Here is a 19482-nt window from a genome sequence, read left to right on the forward strand (position 1 = left end):
GTGCCCAGCCTGGAGGCATGTTCTCCGGGGGCTTTAAGCCCGTCATCTATACTGATACTTTCCTGAGTGGCCTCATTAGTTCAGCCCAGAGAAAGAAGACACTTGGCGAACAGGGTAGTTCCTGCCACTGTCGTAAAACGCTAAGGTTCTGGGTGAGACATCCAGACTGCTCTGATGCCTGGTGCCGGCCGCGCGAGTGGTGCTTTTCCTCTGACCTTGGGCCGTGTCAGACAAGGTGGGTGGATGGCTTTCTCGCTGGTGCCTCGTTTCACGTGCTCCTCTGTTCCCTACTCCTTTAAAAAATAACATGCTTATCAACTCGTGGTGGTGGCAGCACGCACACTTTTCTCAGTGTGACTCCATTGGCACATTTTTTTTTTTTTTTTTAGAAATCTCCATTTTAATTTTTATCTATTTACTTATTTATTTATTTATGGCTGTGTTGGGTCTTCGTTTCTGTGCGAGGGCTTTCTCTAGTTGCGGCAGTTGGGGGCCACTCTTCATCGCGGTGCGCGGGCCTCTCACTATTGCGGCCTCTCTTGTTGCGGAGCACAGGCTCGAGATGCGCAGGCTCAGTAGTTGTGGCTCACGGGCCCAGCTGGTCTGCGGCACGTGGGATCTTCCCAGACCAGGGCTCGAACCCGCGTCCCCTGCATTGGCAGGCGGATTCTCAACCACTGCGCCACCAGGGAAGCCCCATTGGCACACATTTTTTACGATACTCACTGGCTCGTGAGAATAAGTCCTTGCACATACATGTGGAGAGAGTGGCGCTCGGTACGTTAGCGGGAGTGAGCGTTGCTGTGTTCCCTGTTCCCTACCCGAGCTGAGGCATCCTGGTGTCGATCTGGCTCAGTTGAGGTTTCAGGTTTCTTTCACGAACAAAAAATATTTTCATTAGTTGAGAAAAGGGGATATAATTCTTTTTTTTTTTAAATTCTTTTTAATTTTTTAACATTTTTATTGGAGTATAATTCTTTACAATGGTGTGTTAGTTTCTGCTGTATAACAAAGTGAATCAACTATACATATACATATATCCCCATATCTCCTCCCTCTTGTGTCTCCCTCCCACCCTCCCTATCCCACCCCTCTAGGTGGTCACAAAGCACCGAGCTGATCTCCCTGTGCTATGCGACTGCTTCCCACTAGTTATCTGTTTTACATTTGGTAGTGTATATAAGTCCATGCCACTCTCTCACTTCGTCCCAGCTTACCCTTCCCCCTCCCTGTGTCCTCAAGTCCATTCTCTATGTCTGCGTCTTTATTCCTGTCCTGCCCCTAGGTTCTTCATAACTTTTTTTTTCTTTTAGATTTGATATATATGTGTTAGCATACGGTATTTGTTTTTCTCTTTCTGACTTACTTCACTCTGTATGACAGACTCTAGGTCCATCCACCTCACTACAGATAACTCAATTTCATTTATTTTTATGGCTGAGTAATACTCCATTGTACATATGTGCCACATCTTCTTTATCCATTCATCTGTTGATGGACACTTAGGTTGCTTCCATGTCCTGGCGATTGTAAATAGTGCTGCAATGAATATTGTGGTACATGTCTCTTTTTGAATTATGGTTTTCTCAGGGTATATGCCCAGTACTGGGATTGCTGGGTCATATGGTAATTCTGTTTTTAGTTTTTTAAGGAACCTCCATACTGTTCTCCATAGTGGCTGTATCAATTTACATTCCCACCAACAGTGCAAAAGGGTTCCGTCTTCTCCACACCCTCTCCAGCATTTATTGTCTGTAGATTTTTTGATGATGGCCATTCTGACTGGTGTGAGGTGATAACCTCATTTGTAGTTTTGATTTGCATTTCTCTAATGATTAATGGTGTTGAGCATTCTTTCATGTGTTTGTTGGCAATCTGTATATCTTCTTTGGAGAAATGTCTGTTTAGGTCTTCTGCCCATTTTTGGATTGGGTTGTTTGTTTTTTTGACATTGAGCTGCATGAGCTGCTTGTAAATTTTGGAGATTAATCCTTTGTCAGTTGCTTCATTTCCAAATATTTTCTCCCATTCTGAGGGTTGTCTTTTCATCTTGTTTATGGTTTCCTTTGCTGTGCAAAAGCTTTTAGGTTTCGTTAGGTCCCATTTGTTTATTTTTGTTTTTATTTCCATTTCTCTAGGAGGTGGCTCAAAAAGGATCTTGCTGTGATTTATGTCATAGAGTGTTCTGCCTATGTTTCCCTCTAAGAGTTTTATAGTGTCTGGCCTTACATTTAGGTCTTTAATCCATTTTGGGTTTATTTTTGTGTATGGTGTTAGGGAGTGTTCTAATTTCATTCTTTTACATGTAGCTGTCCAGTTTTCCCGGCACCACTTAAAGGCTGTCTTTTCTTCATTGTATATTCTTGCCTCCTTTATCAAAAATAAGGTGACCATATGTGCGTGGGTTTGTCTCTGGGCTTTCTGTCGTGTTCTGTTGATCTGTATTTCTGTTTTTGTGCCAGTACCGGACTGTCTTGATTACTGTAGCTTTGTAGTATAGTCTGAAGTCAGGGAGCCTGGTTACTCCTGGTCCATTTTTCTTTCTCAAGATTGCTTTGGCTATTTGGGGTCTTTTGTGTTTCCATACAAATTGTGAAATTTTTGTTCTAGTTCTGTGAAAAATGCCAGTGGTAGTTTGATAGGGATTGCACTGAATCTGTAGATTGTTTTAGGTAGTATAGTCATTTTCACAATGTTGATTCTTCCAATCCAAGAACACGGTATATCTCTCCATCTGTTTGTATCATCTTTAATTTCTTTCATCAGTGTCTTATAGTTTTCTGCATACAGGTCTTTTGTCTCTTTAGGTAGGTTTATTCCTAGGTATTTTATTCTCTTTGTTGCAGTGGTAAATGGGAGTGTTTCCTTAATTTCTCTTTCAGATTTTTCAAAATTAGTGTATAGGAATGCAAGAGATTTCTGTGTGTTAATTTTGTATCCTGCCACTTTACCAAATTCATTGATTAGCTCTACTAGTTTTCTGGTAGAGTCTTTAGGATTCTCTATGTATAGTATCATGTCATCTGCAAACAGTGACAGCTTTACTTCTTCTTTTCTGATTTGGATTCTTTTTATTTCTTTTTCTTCTCTGATTGCTGTGGCTAAAACTTCCAAAACAATGTTGAATAATAGTGGTAAGAGTGGGCAACCTTGTCTTGTTCCTGATCAGGGTGGAAATGGTTTCAGTTTTTCACCATTGAGAATGATGTTGGCTGTGGGTTTGTCAAATATGGCCTTTATTATGTTGAGATAAGTTCCCTCTGTGCCCACTTTTTGGAGGGTTTTTATCATAAATGGGTGTTGAATTTTGTCAAAAGCTTTTCCTGCATCTATTGAGATGATCATATGGTTTTTATCCTTCAATTTGTTAATATGGTATATCACATTGATTGATTTGCGTATATTGAAGAATCCTTGCATCCCTGGGATAAACCCCAGTTGATCATGGTGTATGATCCTTTTAATGTGCTGTTGGATTCTGTTTGCTAGTATTTTGTTGAGGATTTTTGCATCTATGTTCATCAGTGATATTGGCCTGTAGTTTTCTTTCTTTGTGACATCTTTGTCTGGTTTTGGTATCAGGGTTATGGTGGCCTCATAGAATGAGTTTGGGAGTGTTCCTCCCTCTGCTATATTTTGGAAGAGTTTGAGAAGGATAGGTGTTAGCTCTTCTCTAAATGTTTGATAGAATTCGCCTGTAATCCATCTGGTCCTGGGCTTTTGTTTGTTGGAAGGTTTTTAATCACAGTTTCAATTTCAGTGCTTGGCATTGCTCTGTTTATATTTTCTATTTCTGCCTGGTTCAGTCTCGGAAGGTTGTGCTTTTCTAAGAATTTGTCCATTTCTTCCAGGTTGTCCATTTTATTGGCGTATAGTTGCTTGTAGTAATCTCTCATGATCCTTTGTATTTCTGCAGTGTCAGTTGTTACGTCTCCTTTTTCATTTCTAATTCTATTGATTTGAGTCTTCTCCCTTTTTTTCTTGCTGAGTCTGGCTAGTGGTTTATCAATTTTGTTTATCTTCTCAAAGAACCAGCTTTTAGTTTTATTGATCTTTGCTATTGTTTCCTTCATTTCTTTTTCATTTATTTCTGATCTGATCTTTATGATTTCTTTCCTTCTGCTAACTTTGGGGTTTCTTTGTTCTTCTTTCTCTAATTGCTCTAGGTGTAAGGGTAGGTTGTTTATTTGAGATGTTTCTTGTTTCTTAAGGTAGGATTGTATTCCTATAAACTTCCCTCTTAGAACTGCTTTTGCTGCATCCCATAGGTTTTGGGTTGTTGTGTTTTCATTGTCATTTGTTTTTAGGTATTTTTTGATTTCCTCAGTGATCTCTTGGTTATTAAGTAGTATATTGTTTAGCCTCCATGTGTTTGTATTTTTTACAGATTTTTTCCTGTAATTGATAGCGTCTCATAGCGTTGTGGTCAGAAAAGATACTTGATACGATTTCAGTTTTCTTAAATTTACCAAGGCTTGATTTGTGACCCAGGATATGATCTATTCTGGAGAATGTTCCATGAGCACTTGAGAAGAAAGTGTATTCTGCTGTTTTTGGATGGAATGTCCTATAAATATCAATTAAGTCCATCTTGTTTAATGTATCATTTAAAGATTGTGTTTCCTTATTTATTTTCATTTTGGATGATCTGTCTGTTGGTGAAAGTGGGGTGTTAAAGTCCCCTACTATGATTGTGTTACTGTTGATTTCCCCTTTTATGGCTGTTAGCATTTGCCATATGTATTGAGGTGCTCCTATGTTGGGTGCATAAATATTTACAGTTGTTATATCTTCTTCTTGGATTGATCCCTTGATCATTATGTAGCGTCTAAAATAAAATAGACTATTTTAAAGTCTATTTTGTGTGATATGAGAATTGCTACTCCAGCTTTCTTTTGATTTCCATTTGCATGGAATATCTTTTTCCATCCCCTCATTTTCAGTCTGTATGTGTCCCTAGGTCTGAAGTGGGTCTCTTATAGACAGCATATATATGGGTCTTGTTTTTGTATCCATTCAGCCAGTCTTTGTCTTTTGGTTGGAGCATTTAATGCATTTACATTTAAGGTAATTATCGATATGTATGTTCCTATTACCATTTTCTGAGTTGTTTTGGGTTTGTTATTGTAGGTCTTTTCCTTCTCTTGTGTTTCCTGCCTAGAGAAGTTCCTTTAGCATTTGTTGTAAAGCTGGTTTGGTGGTGCTGAATTCTCTTAGCTTTTGCTTGTCTGAAAAGGTTTTAATTTCTCTGTCAAATCTGAATGAGATCCTTGCTGGGTAGAATAATCTTGGTTGTAGGTTTTTCCCTTTCATCACTTTAAATATGTCCTGCCACTCCCTTCTGGCTTGTAGAGTTTCTGCTGAAAGATCAGCTGTTAACCTTACGGGGATTCCCTCGTATGTTATTTGTTGTTTTTCCCTTGCTGCTTTTAATATTTTTTCTTTGTATTTAATTTTTGATAGTTTGATTAATATGTGTCTTGGCGTGTTTCTCCTTGGATTTATCCTGTATGGGACTCTCTGTGCTTCCTGGACTTGATTAACTATTTCCTTTCCCATATTAGGGAACCTTTCAACTATAATCTCTTCAAATATTTTCTCAGTCCCTTTCTTTTTCTCCTCTTATTCTGGGACCCCTAATGTTGGTGGGGTTATTCGAATGTTGGTGCATTGGTGCGTTTAATGTTGTCCCAGAGGTCTCTGAGACTGTCCTCAATTCTTTTTTTTTTTATTTATAAATTTATTTTATTTTATTTATTTTTATTTTTGGCTGTGTTGGGTGTTCGTTGCTGCACGTGGGCTTTCTCTAGTTGCCACAAGCAGGGGCTACTGTTCATTACAGTGTGCAGGCTTCTCTTTGTGGTGGCTTCTCTTGTTGGGAGCACGGACTCTAGGCGTGCCGGCCTTCAGCAGTTATGGTACACGGGCTCAGTAGTTGTGGCTCGGGGGCTCTAGAGCGCAGGCTCAGTAGTTGTGGCGCATGGGCTTAGTTGCTCTGCGGCATGTGGGATCTTCCCGGACCAGGGCTTGAACCCGTGTCTCCTGCACTGGCAGGCAGATTCTTAACCACTGTGCCACCACGGAAGCCCCTATCCTCAATTCTTTTCATTCTTTTTTCTTTATTCTGCTCTGCAGTAGTTATTTCCACTATTTTATCTTCCAGGTCACTTATCCATTCTTCTGCCTCAGTTATTCTGGTATTGATTCCTTCTAGAGAATTTTTAATTTCATTTATTGTGCTGTTCATCATTGTTTGTTTGCTCTTTAGTTCTTCTAGTTCCTTGTTAAACGTTTCTTGTATTTTCTCCATTCTATTTCCAAGATTTTGGATCATCTTTCCTATCATTACTCTGAATTCTTTTTCAGGTAGACTGCCTATTTTCTCTTCATTTGTTAGGTCTGGTGGGTTTTTACCTTGCTCCTTCATCTGCTGTGTGTTTCTCTGTCTTCTCATTTTGCTTCACTTACTGTGTTTGGGGTCTCCTTTTCGCAGGCTGCAGGTTCGTAGTTCCTGTTGTTTTTGGTGTCTGCCTCCAGTGGGTTGTGTAGGCTTCCTGGTAGAGGGGACTAAATGCCTGTGTTCTGGTGGATGAGGCTGGACCTTGTCTTTCTCTCGGGCAGGTCTGCGTCTGGTGGTGTGTTTTGGGGTGTCTGTGACCTTATTATGATTTTAGGCAGCCTCTCTGCTAATGTGTGGGGTTGTGTTCCTGTCTTGCTAGTTGTTTGGCATAGGGTGTGTAGCACTGTAGCTTGCTGGTTGTTGAGTGGAGCTGGGTCTTGGCGTTGAGATGGAGATCTCTGGGAGATTTTCACCGTTTGATATTATGTGGAGTTGGGAGGTCTCTGGTGGACCAGTGTCCTGACCTAGGCTCTCCCACCTCAGAGGCACAGGCCTGACGCCCGGCCGGAGCACCAAGACCCTGTCATCCACACGGCTCAGAATAAAAGGGAGAAAAAAGGAAGGAAAGAAAGAAAAATAAATAAAATAATAAAGTTATTAAAATAAAAAATAATTATATAAAAATTAAAAAGTAATTTAAAAAAAAGAAAGAAGAGAGCAACCAAACCAAAAAACAAATCCACCACTGATAACAAGTGCTAAAATCTATACTAAGCAAACCAAAAAAAAAAACGCCGACAGACAGAATCCTAGGATAAATGGTAAAAGCAAAGCTATGCAGACAAAATCACACACATAAGCATACACATACACACCCACAAAAAGAGAAAAAGGAAAAAAATACATATATCGTTGCTCCCAAAGTCCACACCGCCTCAATTTGGGATGATTCGTTGTCTATTCAGGTATTCCACAGATGCAGGGTACATCAAGTTGATTGTGGAGATCTAATCCGCTGCTCCTGAGGCTGTTGGGAGAGATTTCCCTTTCTCTTCTTTGTTCGCACAGCTCCGGGGGTTCAGCTTTGGATTTGGCCCCACCTCTGCGGGTAGGTCTCCTGAGGGCATCTGTTCCCGCTCAGACAGGATGGGGTTAAAGGAGCAGCTGATTTGGGGGCTCCGGCTCGCTCAGGCCGGGGCGAGGGAGGGGTACGGAATGCGGGGCGAGCCTGCGGCGGCCGAGCCCGGCGTGACGTTGCACCAGCCTGAGGCACGCCGTGTGTTCCCCCGGGGAAGTTGTCTCTGGATCACGGGACCCTGGCAGTGGCAGGCTGCACAGGCTCCCGGGAGGGGAGGTGTGGATAGTGACCTGTGCTTGCACACAGGCTTCTTGGTGGCTGCAGCAGCAGCCTTAGCGTCTCATGCCCGTCCCTGGGGTCCCTGCTGATAGCCGCGGCTCGCGCCCGTCTCTGGAGCTCATTTAGGTGGCACTCTGAATCCCCTCTCCTCGCGCACCGCGAAACAATGGTCTCTTGCCTCCTAGGCAGGTCCAGACTTTTTCCCGGACTCCGTCCCGGCTAGCTATGGCGCACTAACCCCCTTCAGGCTGTGTTCACGCAGCCAACCCCCGTCCTCTCCCTGGGATCCGACCTCTGAAGCCGAAGCCCGAGCCTAAGCTCCCCGCCCCCGCCCGCCCCGGCGGGGGAGCAGACAAGCCTCTCGGGCTGGTGAGTGCTGGTCGGCACCGATCCTCTGTGCGGGGATCTCTCCGCTTTGCCCTCTGCACCCCTGTGGCTGCGCTCTCCTCCGTGGCTCGGAAGCTCCCCCCTCCGCCACCCGCAGTCTCCGCCAGTGAAGGGGCTTCCTAGTGTGTGGAAGCTTTTCCTCTTTCACAGCTCCCTCCCACTGGTGCAGGTCCCGTCTCTATTCTTTTGTCTCTTTTTTCTTTTTCCTTTTACCCTCCCCAGGTAAGTGGGGAGTTTCTTGCCTTTTGGGAGGTCTGAGGTTTTCTGCCAGCGTTCAGTAGGTGTTCTGTAGGAGTTGTTCCACATGTAGATGTATTTCTGATGTATTTGTGGGGAGGAAGGCGATCTCCACGTCTTACTCTTCTGCCATTTTGAAGGTCTCCCAGAGTATAATCCTTAAGTGCTTTGGGAGGAGATTTTTAAAGTCGAATTCAAATTAAACAAGGAATGATTTTGTATCCTTAAAGGCATAGTCTGGGTATAATAGTGCTTAAATTTCATGTCTCGTCACAAAGTTCACCAAGTGGTTTTTACAGAATTCACTTAAAAACCAAGCTATTGGGAGGGCAGGTTATTATCTCAAGTTAAAGATGAGGAAAGCAAGATAACTATTAAGTAGTAGAACTTGTCCTCGACCAAAGATTGCGGATGTTCAGTTACTCCCACATTCTGTCGTGCTGCACCCCCCGGCTCCCTGCCCTGGTCCATCTGCTGCCCCTGGTCACGTCTCCTGCTCCTGGTTTGTCTCTTGCCTACACCCTGGTTTTCTGTCCTGGTCCATCTCCTGCCCCTGGTCCATCTCCTGACCTGCAGGTGTTTGGTTTCTTGCCATTTTGGAGAAGAGAGCCTGCTCTGTTTTTTAAAATTCATATTTAAAGGATTGTTGTTTACATTTAAAACCCTTTACAAAGCAAATAATTGTTTGCCATTGCAGACACGGGGGTTCATGAGACGTCAGTGTGTTAATTCAGCACCTGCTGTGTGCGGGACAGTGAGTGGGGTCTACACAGGCCCTTCTCCTGAGACTCACAGGTTACAAAATGAGTCAAGGTTTACAGTGGTTGTAACTTGGAACCATTTCAAACTCAGAACGTTTTTCAAAGCTATTATCTGTTACTTTGTTTAAAATTATTTTTTATGAAGTATTTCAAACATATAGAAAAGTTGAAGTTCCTCACACAGATATCTGTGTGGTCACCATCCATATTAAACCAAGTACAGTTTGACCTTTAAAACCCAACGACAGTTGTTATTTACTCTGCGTGCAGAATAGAATTTTTTTTTCCTGGAAATCTGCAATGTGAAATCTGAGAAAACTGTGGAATGTGGTGAAGTCTTTTAAAAACTGTGCCCCTGGTTCCTCAGTTGATCTACTAAAAGCCGTCCTCCCGCGGAAGGACGCGTTTGATGGAGAGTTCACGTGGCTCATCCTGTTCCCAGTGCCCTGCTTTGGACGGCATTCCGGGGGAGCACAGTGACCTGCACGTTGGCTGCAGGGCGCCAGACTTGGGTGATCTGAGTGCAGCAGGAGAGTCAGGAATCATGTCCGACTGGTGGGGCTGCTTGCTCCTTCCATGCGTGCATGCTTTCTTCCTGCGAACGTCGGGCCCAGCTCTCCGTGTGGAGTACCTGGGGAGCATCTCTGATTCTTCCGTGTAATTCTGACCCAAGGCCCCTTGGCTTTGCCCGTGGCCACCTGTGAAATTCCCGTCAGGACACACGGTTGCCTCTGTGTCTGTGGCAGAACCGCTGCTTTCCTCACACATGTGCTCCCTCCTCAAGGCCCCGTCTCTGTTTTGAGTGCTTTGCCACTGAAGTCCCAGGAGCATTGAGCAGGGCAGGGCCACTGTGCCTCTTGGAATGCCTCAGCCATGTCCTCTTGGCTTTTGCTCGGGCTTGTGGGCTCCAGGAGTTCTCCTCTCTGAGTTTCAGGAATGCTTTGCCCCATCTCTGCCCAGCCCAGGGTCTCCACAGCCCTTGCCAAGCTGTAATATCTCCCTTCTAGGTATGCAGGGTATTGGTACATAGTTCACTGTCCCGCTTAAAGTTACACATATAGAAAACTAAGATAATTATTTGCAAGACTGTGATTGTATAAACTGCGTAACTTTCAGAATGAAAAGACTTTCGGATCCCGGCATGTTACTGTGCTTCTCTGGGCCAGTGTTATGTTTAGCTTCAAATGCAAACTCACATATGCTTGCTGTCCTTTCCTATGAATTTAAACTTTAATTAAACCAATAACATAGTACATATGGTAGCAAATGTATCTTTATTTTAAATCAAGTTCACTTTTTCATGTCACCGCCTTTTTGTTTGTGTTCCTATATTATAACAGAGATTACATCTATTACAATGACCTGTATGCCTTCAACCTGGACGCTTTCACATGGAGCAGGCTGTCCCCGTCCGGGACAGGGCCCACACCCAGGTCAGGCTGCCAGATGACCGTCACCGCCCAGGGCAGCATCGTCATCTACGGGGGCTACTCGAAACAGGTAAGACACGCGTGTGGGATGCAGAGTGACTTCTGTCTGCTGCCTTTTCAGTTTCACCAGTGATGAAAACTTCAAGTAATAGTTCATTAGATTAATATGAACAGTCCTTTCTGTTGAATGAGAAATGGACAGAGGTGGTGTTGATCTGCTCCTGTGCGAACATACTAAGGTTCTTTATAGCCACGTTGCGTTCTCATCCACACGCCCCCGAAACATGCAGCGTAAATGATGGCTGTGGCAGGGAGGTGCCCCAGCCACCTCCTTCCACCCTGCCACACCCCCACACCCCCACTCAGCCAGCCGCCAGCTCTTGTTCTGGAAAGGAAAACTGACTTGGGATTTGTGGTTGTGACCTGCCTGGGGCGTGGCTAGGCGCGTGACAGTTGGGAGGGCCCTGCGAAACAGGCGGCTGTCGCCAGAAGCTGTGCGCAGTGCCCAGAACTGATGCTTTATCACAGTAGATGCTCCTCAGAGCAAAACAGGATGATGAACAGCAAGCCCTTGTTAAGCTGATGCCACTTTAATCAAAGCAGTGCCTAATTCCCAAATGCTGCTTTTCTGCAGCCACACGGACAGCTGGGGGATGATCCGAGTGCCTTTAATTCAGGGCCCACTCACGCCAGGCCTTCGGCATTCGATGGCAGTGAGAAGCTGCTCTGTTTGCACTCACGGGGGATTTACCAGAGTTGGTGAAAGACGTGGGTGTGATACTGGGGTTCTTCTGGGTGGGAACGCCCTCCGCAGGAGCAGCGTAGTGTTGTGACACTTGGTACACGTCTCTCTCAGATGTCTGTGGGTTCCATTAATACTGTATGAGACAGAAATGTGCGAGCAGCGGAAGGAGTGCTGTGTCAAGTGCACGCCCGTCGCTGCTCCGTGGCGTTAACGTCCACCCCCCTTGGGGAGGAGCTGAGGCCCCGCTCAGAGCCTTGCACGCCTGGGGGAGTCTGACAGCCCCGGAGGTTCACGCGCATTCTGGTCCCCCTCTAGTCCAGCGAGGAGACTGAGCGTCTGGCCAGTGTGAGGCGCGTTACTGAAGGGCGGCGCAGGCCACCGGGTGAGGGACTAGCGCCCGAGCCTCGCGGCACCCCTGTGAGGAAGGGGAGGTGGGATGGGAGTTGCGTGCTTTGGGGGGAGCCCGCGGCTGCAGCCTCCTTGCCTCCCCGGCCCCGGGCTCTGCCACGCTGGCCACTGTGTGGAAGCCGTGGCCCCAGGCGGGCAGAGCGGCGTTCTCAGGGAGGGCTCTGGCGTACAGGCCTCGCGGGGTGTATTTAAACGTGATGGCATGCAAGTTCCCCTCAGCTCGGTTCTAAGCAAGGATGGTTGCTGTCGGCGGAGCAGTGCCGTGGGTGCCAGCAGGTGCAGGAGGACGAGGGGCTGAGAGGGAAGGGCTGGAGCCCGGCTGCAGTCAAGTTTGTAACACAAGCAGACGGCACTGAATTCCTGCAGTGTGCCGCCAGCGGGCAAGGCCTCGTGTGGATTTATTTTTTTTTTTAATTTATTTATTTAATTTATTTATTTTTGGCTGTGTTGGGTTTTTTTTCCACACACACACACTGTATTTTATTTTTACAAGAGATAAATAGACTGACACCAAGCATTGTACATGGATGACCACAACAAAAGCAACAGTGATTGCAGTTACCAAACATGAATGTGTTGGATTTTCGTTGCTGCGCGCGGGCTTTCTCTAGTTGCGGCGAGCGGGGGCTACTCTTCGCTGCGGTGCGCGGGCTTCTCATTGCGGTGGCTTCTCTTGTTGCAGAGCGCGGGCTCTAGGCGCCCGGACTTCAGTAGTTGTGGCACACAGGCTCAGTAGCTGTGGCTCGTGGGCTCTGGAGCGCAGGCTCAGTAGTTGTGGCGCACGCGCTTAGTTGCTCCGCGGCATGTGGGATTTTCCTGGACCAGGGCTCGAACCCGTGTCCCCTGCATTGGCAGGAGGGTTCTTAACCACTGCGCCACCAGGGAAGCCCCTCGTGTGGATTTAGTTCCTGAGAGTGCTGGGCTTTTGGCTTGGAAGGGTGGGCATGGGAGTGGCAGCCACTTCCCCTGCTAGCCTGCTGGAAAAGAGGAATATGCAGTCTCAGTAATTGTCTGTGATTGCATCGCTTGAATTGTGCACCTGTTTCCAGAGGAGAACAGAAGAGGCATGCACCTAGCTCTCATTTCCTAGAGACAGCTGCTTCCCATGCGTGACTGACGTTGACCCTCCTTGGTTCTAGGACGGTCAGGTCACATGTCCGGCCCACGGACAATTGGATTGTTTGTTTTCCAAAAGGAAAATAGGTTTTCCCCCCTTACAGTAAACACAATACATACTCGTTAGTTAAACAAAACAAAATGAATTGTGCACACGTATTCCCTGGCTCTGTCGGCTGACAGAACAAAACACCACCACCCAGCAGCAGTCAGCATACCTTGTGCCCAGATCTTGGATTCTAGGACCATCTCCACGAAGTAACCAGGTCTTCTCGGGGAAGTAGCCGATTCTGGAATTGGGGCAAGAAGTGTGCAAGGTGCTCCCGGAGCTGCTTGTAGCGCCAGAGCCCAAGGAAGCGCGTGTAAGAAACCTGCACTGATGGGGTGCATCAGCGGCTCGGGAGCCGACTGAAAGGGTTCCCAGTGGACTGGGCTGGAACTCTGAGCAACAGAGTAAGTAAGGTCGTGTCAGACTGCAGTGCACAGGGGCCCGAATATCCATGAGCCCACGCGATCGCGAACCAGCGATTGAATAGATTAAATGCACGGGGAAAAGCCACAGTGCTCTGTGCAGCATTCCACACAGAGGTGGACCCTCCACCCTCCAGGAGGTGGAGCACGACCCCCTCCTGAAGAGGGGGCTGCGCAGACTGACGCTCTTCCAAGGAGGACAGGCTGGAAAGTTGGGGCGGGGCAGTAACTCGACAGCGAGAAACCTGAGAAACACACCTCAGCCAGGTGAGCAAGGTCCACGTCGGCAGGGATGGGTCTTGGTGACAGCATGCACCCTTGATAGGATGTGATGGGAAGGACACTTGACCTCTGGGATCCACCACCCAAAACCCACAGCCCTGTCCAATTGTGAGAACAGTGTCAGATGAGTCCCGGTAGAGGGGACCCTACAAAACACCTGACTGGCCCTCCTCAGTGTCACCAAAAACAAGGCAAGTCTGAGCAACCCTCACGGCTCAAGAGGCCTAAGGATTCATGACGACTCTGTGTAACGTGGGTCCTGGGACAGGAAAAGGACATTAGGGAAAACTAAGGAAATGTGAATAAACTGTGGGCTTCAGTTAATAGTCATTTGTCAGTATTGGTTCATTAATTGTGGCAGATGTACCACACTAATGTAAGATGTTAACCATAAGGGGAAACAGGGTGCAGCGTACATGGGAACTCTCGGTACCATCTTCTCCGTTTTTCTGTAAATGTAAAACTATGCTGAAGTTAAAAGTTTATTAAAAATAGGGAATTTGAAGGAGAAAGACAAAGAAGTTAAAATTGCCGCGATCATGCCACTGAGGCGAGCTGTTTTCCAGGTCGCTCTCTAGACCCTTCTACACTGAGGTAGAAGGTGTAGCGTGAGGGCTGGGGTGCTGCTCGGGAGGGTAAAGTGTGTGGTCTGCCCAGGGTCATGAGCCTAGTTTGAAGCAGCAGACCGGGGTGGAAGTGGGCCGTGCCGTCCACAGCTCAGGAAAGCTCTTTAAATGGCTGTGCTGGCTTCTGCACAGAGCGTTCGTTGGATCCTCGCACCAAAGCTTGAATCCCATTATTGGGAAGGCGATGGGAATTGAGGGCACAGGGGTTGGAGATGGAGGGTGGCTGTGTAATGATAGGAGGGTCCCTGCGGTGACCCCGCCCACCCAGAGCAGGGCTCGGCTCGGAGCCACAGGAAGCTCTGAGAGGGGAGCTCCGGGGTGTCCCCAGCCTGTGGTCATTTATTCTATCTCTTCGGATGCGGTCTGGATGGAACCTGTTGTGTTTCAGATTTTGAGGCTGGTCTGAAGGCTGGCGAGTCACCTCCATGGAAAACGGGACCACGAGCTTGGGGGGCCTTGCGTGGCTTGGCACAGCACGTGGCATTTGTCACGGCTCCCTTTTCCTTTTGCAGAGAGTCAAGAAAGATGTGGACAGAGGTACCCAGCACTCCGACATGTTCCTGCTGAAGGCTGAGGAGGGAAGAGAAGGTACATGCGCTGTGCAGGTGACAGACCACGCGGCTGGTCTGTGTGTCACTGTGGAAAGCGGGCAGAGGGTCGTGGGGCTGGTGGGGCACTCCATGAACAGCCCCCGTGTCCCGTCTGGGGCGTTGAGGACGCACTGAGTTAGAAACACAGGTGATGTCAGTCCATCCACAGCTCCCTTCTTGGGGGCGGGGCCACGGCATCTGTGTCATCGCTCATTTGTTCTTGCTCAGCGTTAGGACGTAGACTTTTGGAATGCGTCTTGTGGGGTTGAAATGTCCACTTTTTTTTTTTTTATTTGAAGTATAGTTAATGTACAATGTTGTGTTAGTTTCAGGTGTACAGCAAAATGATTCAGTCGTACATAGGTGTATATGTTGTTTTTCAGATTCTTTTCCCTTATAGGTTATTATAAAATATTGAGTAGAGTTCCTTGTGCTATAGAGAAGGTCTTTGTTAATTATTTTATACATAGTAGTGTGTACCTGTTAATCCCATACTCCTAATTTATCCCTCCCTGCTTTTCCCCTTTGGTAAGCATAAGTTTGTTTTCTTTGTCTGTGAGTCTATTTCTCTTGTGAATAAGTTCATTTGCATCATCTTTTTAGATTACACATATAAGTGATCTCATATGGTATTTGTCTTTCTCTGTCTGACTTCACTTAGTATGATTATCTCTAGGTTCCTCCATGTTGCTGCAAATGGCATTGTTTCATTCTTTTTCATGGCTGAGTGATATTCCATTGTGTGTGTGTTTGTGTGTGTGTGTTTGTGTGTATACACACACAAACACACACACCCCCCACATCTTCTATATCCGTTCCTCTGTTGATGGACACTGAGGTGGCTTCCCAGCGCTCATTTTTAAAGCTCAGAAGTCGGGAGGTGGTTAGTTTGCATGGTGCACGTGATGGGAGAGAGGCCTGAGCGGATGGGACCCGTCTGGTCCTGGCTGCCCCTTGGCCCCTGTGAGACCCGTCTCCGTAAGACGAGAGGCCTGCTGGGCCAGGAACGTTTCCTCTTTCCCGCTGTGACGTTCTTCAAGCAGAGGCTGCAGAAACGTCACGTACAAGGCGTTTCTCAGGTCCCAACCACGCCGAATTGCGGTGACTGATGGGGACGTGGGAGCCAAGGTTTAGAGCCCCTTTTACATGTCAGCGCACTTGAACTTGAAAGTGGACCATGTTCTAGGCAGTGGGACCCCAGCCCTCGTTCTCAGCCCCCGCGTCTGGCCGTCAGGCCCTCGGCCCCCAGTGAAAAGTACATGGTGTGTCCTGAGACGCATCCGGCACAGCAGGGAAAGCGACCTCCCCCGACCACGTACAGGGCACGCTGATGCTTTTTCTCTTCTCTTCTGTAAACATTAAGATGCTGGTTGCTGTGAGTGACCTTGTGGCCGGCCCACTAATGCATGCCGCTAGGGCTGCGCCTCCAGGGAAGGCTTGCTCTTGGCTGCTTCTCTCTCTCTTTTTTTAAATGTTCATTAAAGAAAAAACATCCCAGTTCCTTTTTCTGGACGTGTTGGGAAGACTCCCACATGTTTTGTGCCAGGCCACATCTTGAGGGTTGCTGCGTAAACACGGCGCCCGCCCAGAGGGAAGGACCACAGTGCGTGGCCCACGGGAGGTTCTGGGGGTGTCTGTGGTCGGAGGGCCCCACCCGAGGGCACAGTGTACGGGATCCCCCGGAGCTGGTGCGCCCGCCTCTACCTCACCCCTGCCTTCACATCACAGCTGCACGGCGCCCCTGGGCAAGTGTTGGGAGGGTGTGTGGACAGGTTCCCTACCTCAGTGCAGACTGACCCTTGAGGAGGAGGCACGGCCTCCAGGGTGCGCCGGACCCGCAGGCGCAGAACGACGGCCATGGCATTCTGCAGGCCCCCCCTCCCCATTTCCTCTCCTCATCAGGCAGATGGGCCTGGGCTCGGGTCAACCCTTCCGGTGCCAAGCCCACCCCAAGGTCTGGCTTCTCGGTGGCTGTGGCCCCGAACCATCAGACGCTGCTGTTTGGAGGTGTGTGTGATGAGGAGGAGGAGGAGAGCCTGGAGGGCCACTTCCTCAACGACCTGCACATCTACGACCCCGTCAGGAACCACTGGCTCGCGGGGCAGCTGAAGGTAGCGTGGGCCCCAGACCTGCAGCCAGTACAGGGCCTGCCCGGCTGTCACCTCCGTCAGTGATGCCCAGGACCTCCCCGGTCCCTCTGTGAGGCTCTGTGGAGCTGCCACCATCTTTACTGTCACCGTAAGCAGGGACCGGGTCGCCTCTGCCCCTGCTGCTGGCACCAGCCTGAGAGACGCGGCACAGTGGCTGCTCTCCCGGGACTGACATCCTGGGGGCTTCATCAGGTCAGGGACCTCAGAAGCAGGGCCCTATGGCCAAAGGAGGGCGGGTGGTCCACTCTGTGGCAAAGACTGGCTCCGGTTGAAATCCCTTGGCACCTCTGAGGGGAGTCGGGCAACGTGTGAGGGTTGGTGTCTGCCACCCGTTCCCCTGAGAGGTCACACCAGGCAGGGGCGGTGTGGTCCCGGGGTGAGCCCCAGCAAGTGGATGGGGCTCCTCTGGCTGTCGGGTGCTCGCTGCCCCCCATCCTGAATCGCGCTGCCTTGCTCTTTATCAACAGGGGCCCAAGGTGGAGAAGAGGAGGCGCAGGCGGGGCAAAAAAGGGGAGCCCGGGGGTGCCAACCAGCAGGAAATGAAGGGGACCGGGGCCCAGGAGCCCCTGGAGGTGGTCAGAGAAGTGGTGGCAGAGGACGGGACCGTGGTCACCATCAAGCAGGTGCTCGCTGCCCTGGGCCCGGCAGGACGGCCCGAGTCCGACGACGACGACGACGACGACGGCCCCAACGAGGCGGGTGTCCATGCGGTGGAGCCCAGCCCCCGCTCCAACGCCATGCTGGCCGCGAAGCACGGGCGCCTCTACCTCTACGGGGGCATGTTTGAGGCTGGCGACCGCCAGGTCACGCTCAGTGACTTGTACTGCCTCGACCTTCACAAGATGGAGGAGTGGACGGTCTTGGTGGAGATGGATCCAGGTGAGGGCGTGGCACCTCTGCAGTCGCCTCGGGAGCTCCCAGCTTGTCCGCCCTGCACCCGCCGAGAGTGCTGCACGGCTGCGCCCCCTCCCGCCCCTGTGCCCTCAGTCCAGGGGGGAGGGCCCTGCTGCCCGGGGGCCTCTGTGCACGGCCGTCCCTGCAGGGGGCCCGGGGGAGGGAGCGGGCTCACCCCGACACCGCCCGTGAGCCTCAGACCTGCCCCGGCAAAGCGGACTGGACGCACGTTTTCCCCGCGGTGCGCGTGCGCGCCCGGGAGCAGACAAGCGGCCCACCCGTCTCCGCTGCCGTGTCGCACCGCAGGCTGCGCCGGACTCGCTCACTGCTCAGTCCTTGGGTCTGAGGCTGAAATCCCTTAAAATCCACACGTGTGGGCAGAGGCCCTGAGCGGCTGTGCGAGACGCCTGCTGTCTTGGAGCGCAGCTTCTCACTCTGCCCGTCTCTGCCTCGGCGTGTGGCGATGCGATGTTTGCCGCGAGCGCCAGACGCGCTGGGGGCGGGGCGGGGCGGGGCCCCCGCACTCACGTCCGCGTGTCCAGGCGGAAGGTGGGCTCCTCGGGGCGGCCGCGGCTTGTCTGCAGTTTCCCCGGTGCCCTGGCCGTGCTGACACTCTGTGGTTTTCACTTTTGCCTAAAGAATCTCAGGAGTGGCTGGAGGAGACGGACTCGGAGGAGGACAGCGATGAGGTCAGGGGCGCGGAGGGCGGCGGGGAGGACGAGGAGGACGAGGAGGACGAGGCCGGCGGCGCGGAGGCCGGGGGTGAGTGTGCCGCGGGGCCGAGCCCGGCCCCCCCAGGGCTCGCAGCTCAGGTCCCTTCTCTGCCGGAGCCCTCGTTTTTATCGGTAATGAGGGAATGTACAATTTTACCAAGCTTCTGTTAAAATGTGACTTTGCTGTGTGGGTGTGCTCCTGAGGCCAGCTGAAGTGTTTTTCTCGTTGTGTCTGGAGCGCGTGTGCGCGCTTGCTGTTGAAGCAGGGCCGTAGCGGCCTCGTGACGTCCTCCGCGTGAATCCGGATGCTCACAGCGCGTCCGCTCCGTCAGGACTCAGGCTTTCTTCCCCGGCTGAACGCGTTTTCTTTCTTATTCCCCTCCTTCTCCACGGAAGAGCAACGCCCCTCGGCGGCGCCCGGTGAGCCGTTTGCAGACTCCCTGCCCAGGACCCAGCAGTAGTGGGCGAAGCTGGCGCGGGACGACGCCGGGCCCCGGAAGGAGAGTGCTGAGAGCCGCCCGGGCCGTGGCCACGGCTTTCTTTGCTGACTCGGCCTGAGCCGCACACCAGCCAGAGCTTAGACTGCGGGGGTCGGGTTCCCTCAGTCTAACCGCAGTGCGCTGCGTGCGGTTTACAATAAACTGGACTTGGCAGGGGGCGCCGCCGCCAAGGTGGTCTTCCGTGCAGCCACCGGGCCCCGGTGGTTCTGGCGGGGCCTCTGGCTGGGTCGGGGCCAAGATGAGGGCGAGGGGGAGCCGCCTCCACGGCAGGCGGCACCTTGATCGTGAAGTGGAACGCTGCGGGCTTTGTGGGGTTCCCCTCTGCAAAACTAGGAGACAGGTTCTGCCCGCCTGCACGTTCAGCTGTCTCTTTGATTTTTAAAAATTATCGGTCGCCGCCCACCGCCTCCTGTACGCGTTTTCTTGGTTCTCTGGAGAATAAAGCGCCCGCTGTGGGCTGGTCTGCTTGCTCTGC

The 19482-nt window shown here is 50.0% G+C and overlaps 1 protein-coding gene across 3 annotated transcripts in view; it reads left to right on the forward strand.

Annotated features, from left to right (window-relative positions):
* The window catches only part of KLHDC4 (kelch domain containing 4), a 324942-nt gene extending 305460 nt beyond the window's left edge, over positions 1-19482 (forward strand). For all 3 annotated transcript variants that reach the window (XM_061173359.1, XM_061173357.1, XM_061173358.1), the window contains 6 exons: positions 10423-10582; positions 14673-14748; positions 16653-16861; positions 17368-17779; positions 18434-18556; positions 18904-19482. In XM_061173359.1, the coding sequence (XP_061029342.1) occupies positions 10423-10582; positions 14673-14748; positions 16653-16861; positions 17368-17779; positions 18434-18556; positions 18904-18968 (1045 nt within the window). In that variant the 3' untranslated portion in view covers positions 18969-19482. The remainder of the gene's footprint in view (positions 1-10422; positions 10583-14672; positions 14749-16652; positions 16862-17367; positions 17780-18433; positions 18557-18903) is intronic.

Source organism: Eubalaena glacialis, chromosome 18, assembly GCF_028564815.1.
Source record: "Eubalaena glacialis isolate mEubGla1 chromosome 18, mEubGla1.1.hap2.+ XY, whole genome shotgun sequence".
NCBI lineage: Eukaryota > Metazoa > Chordata > Mammalia > Artiodactyla > Balaenidae > Eubalaena > Eubalaena glacialis.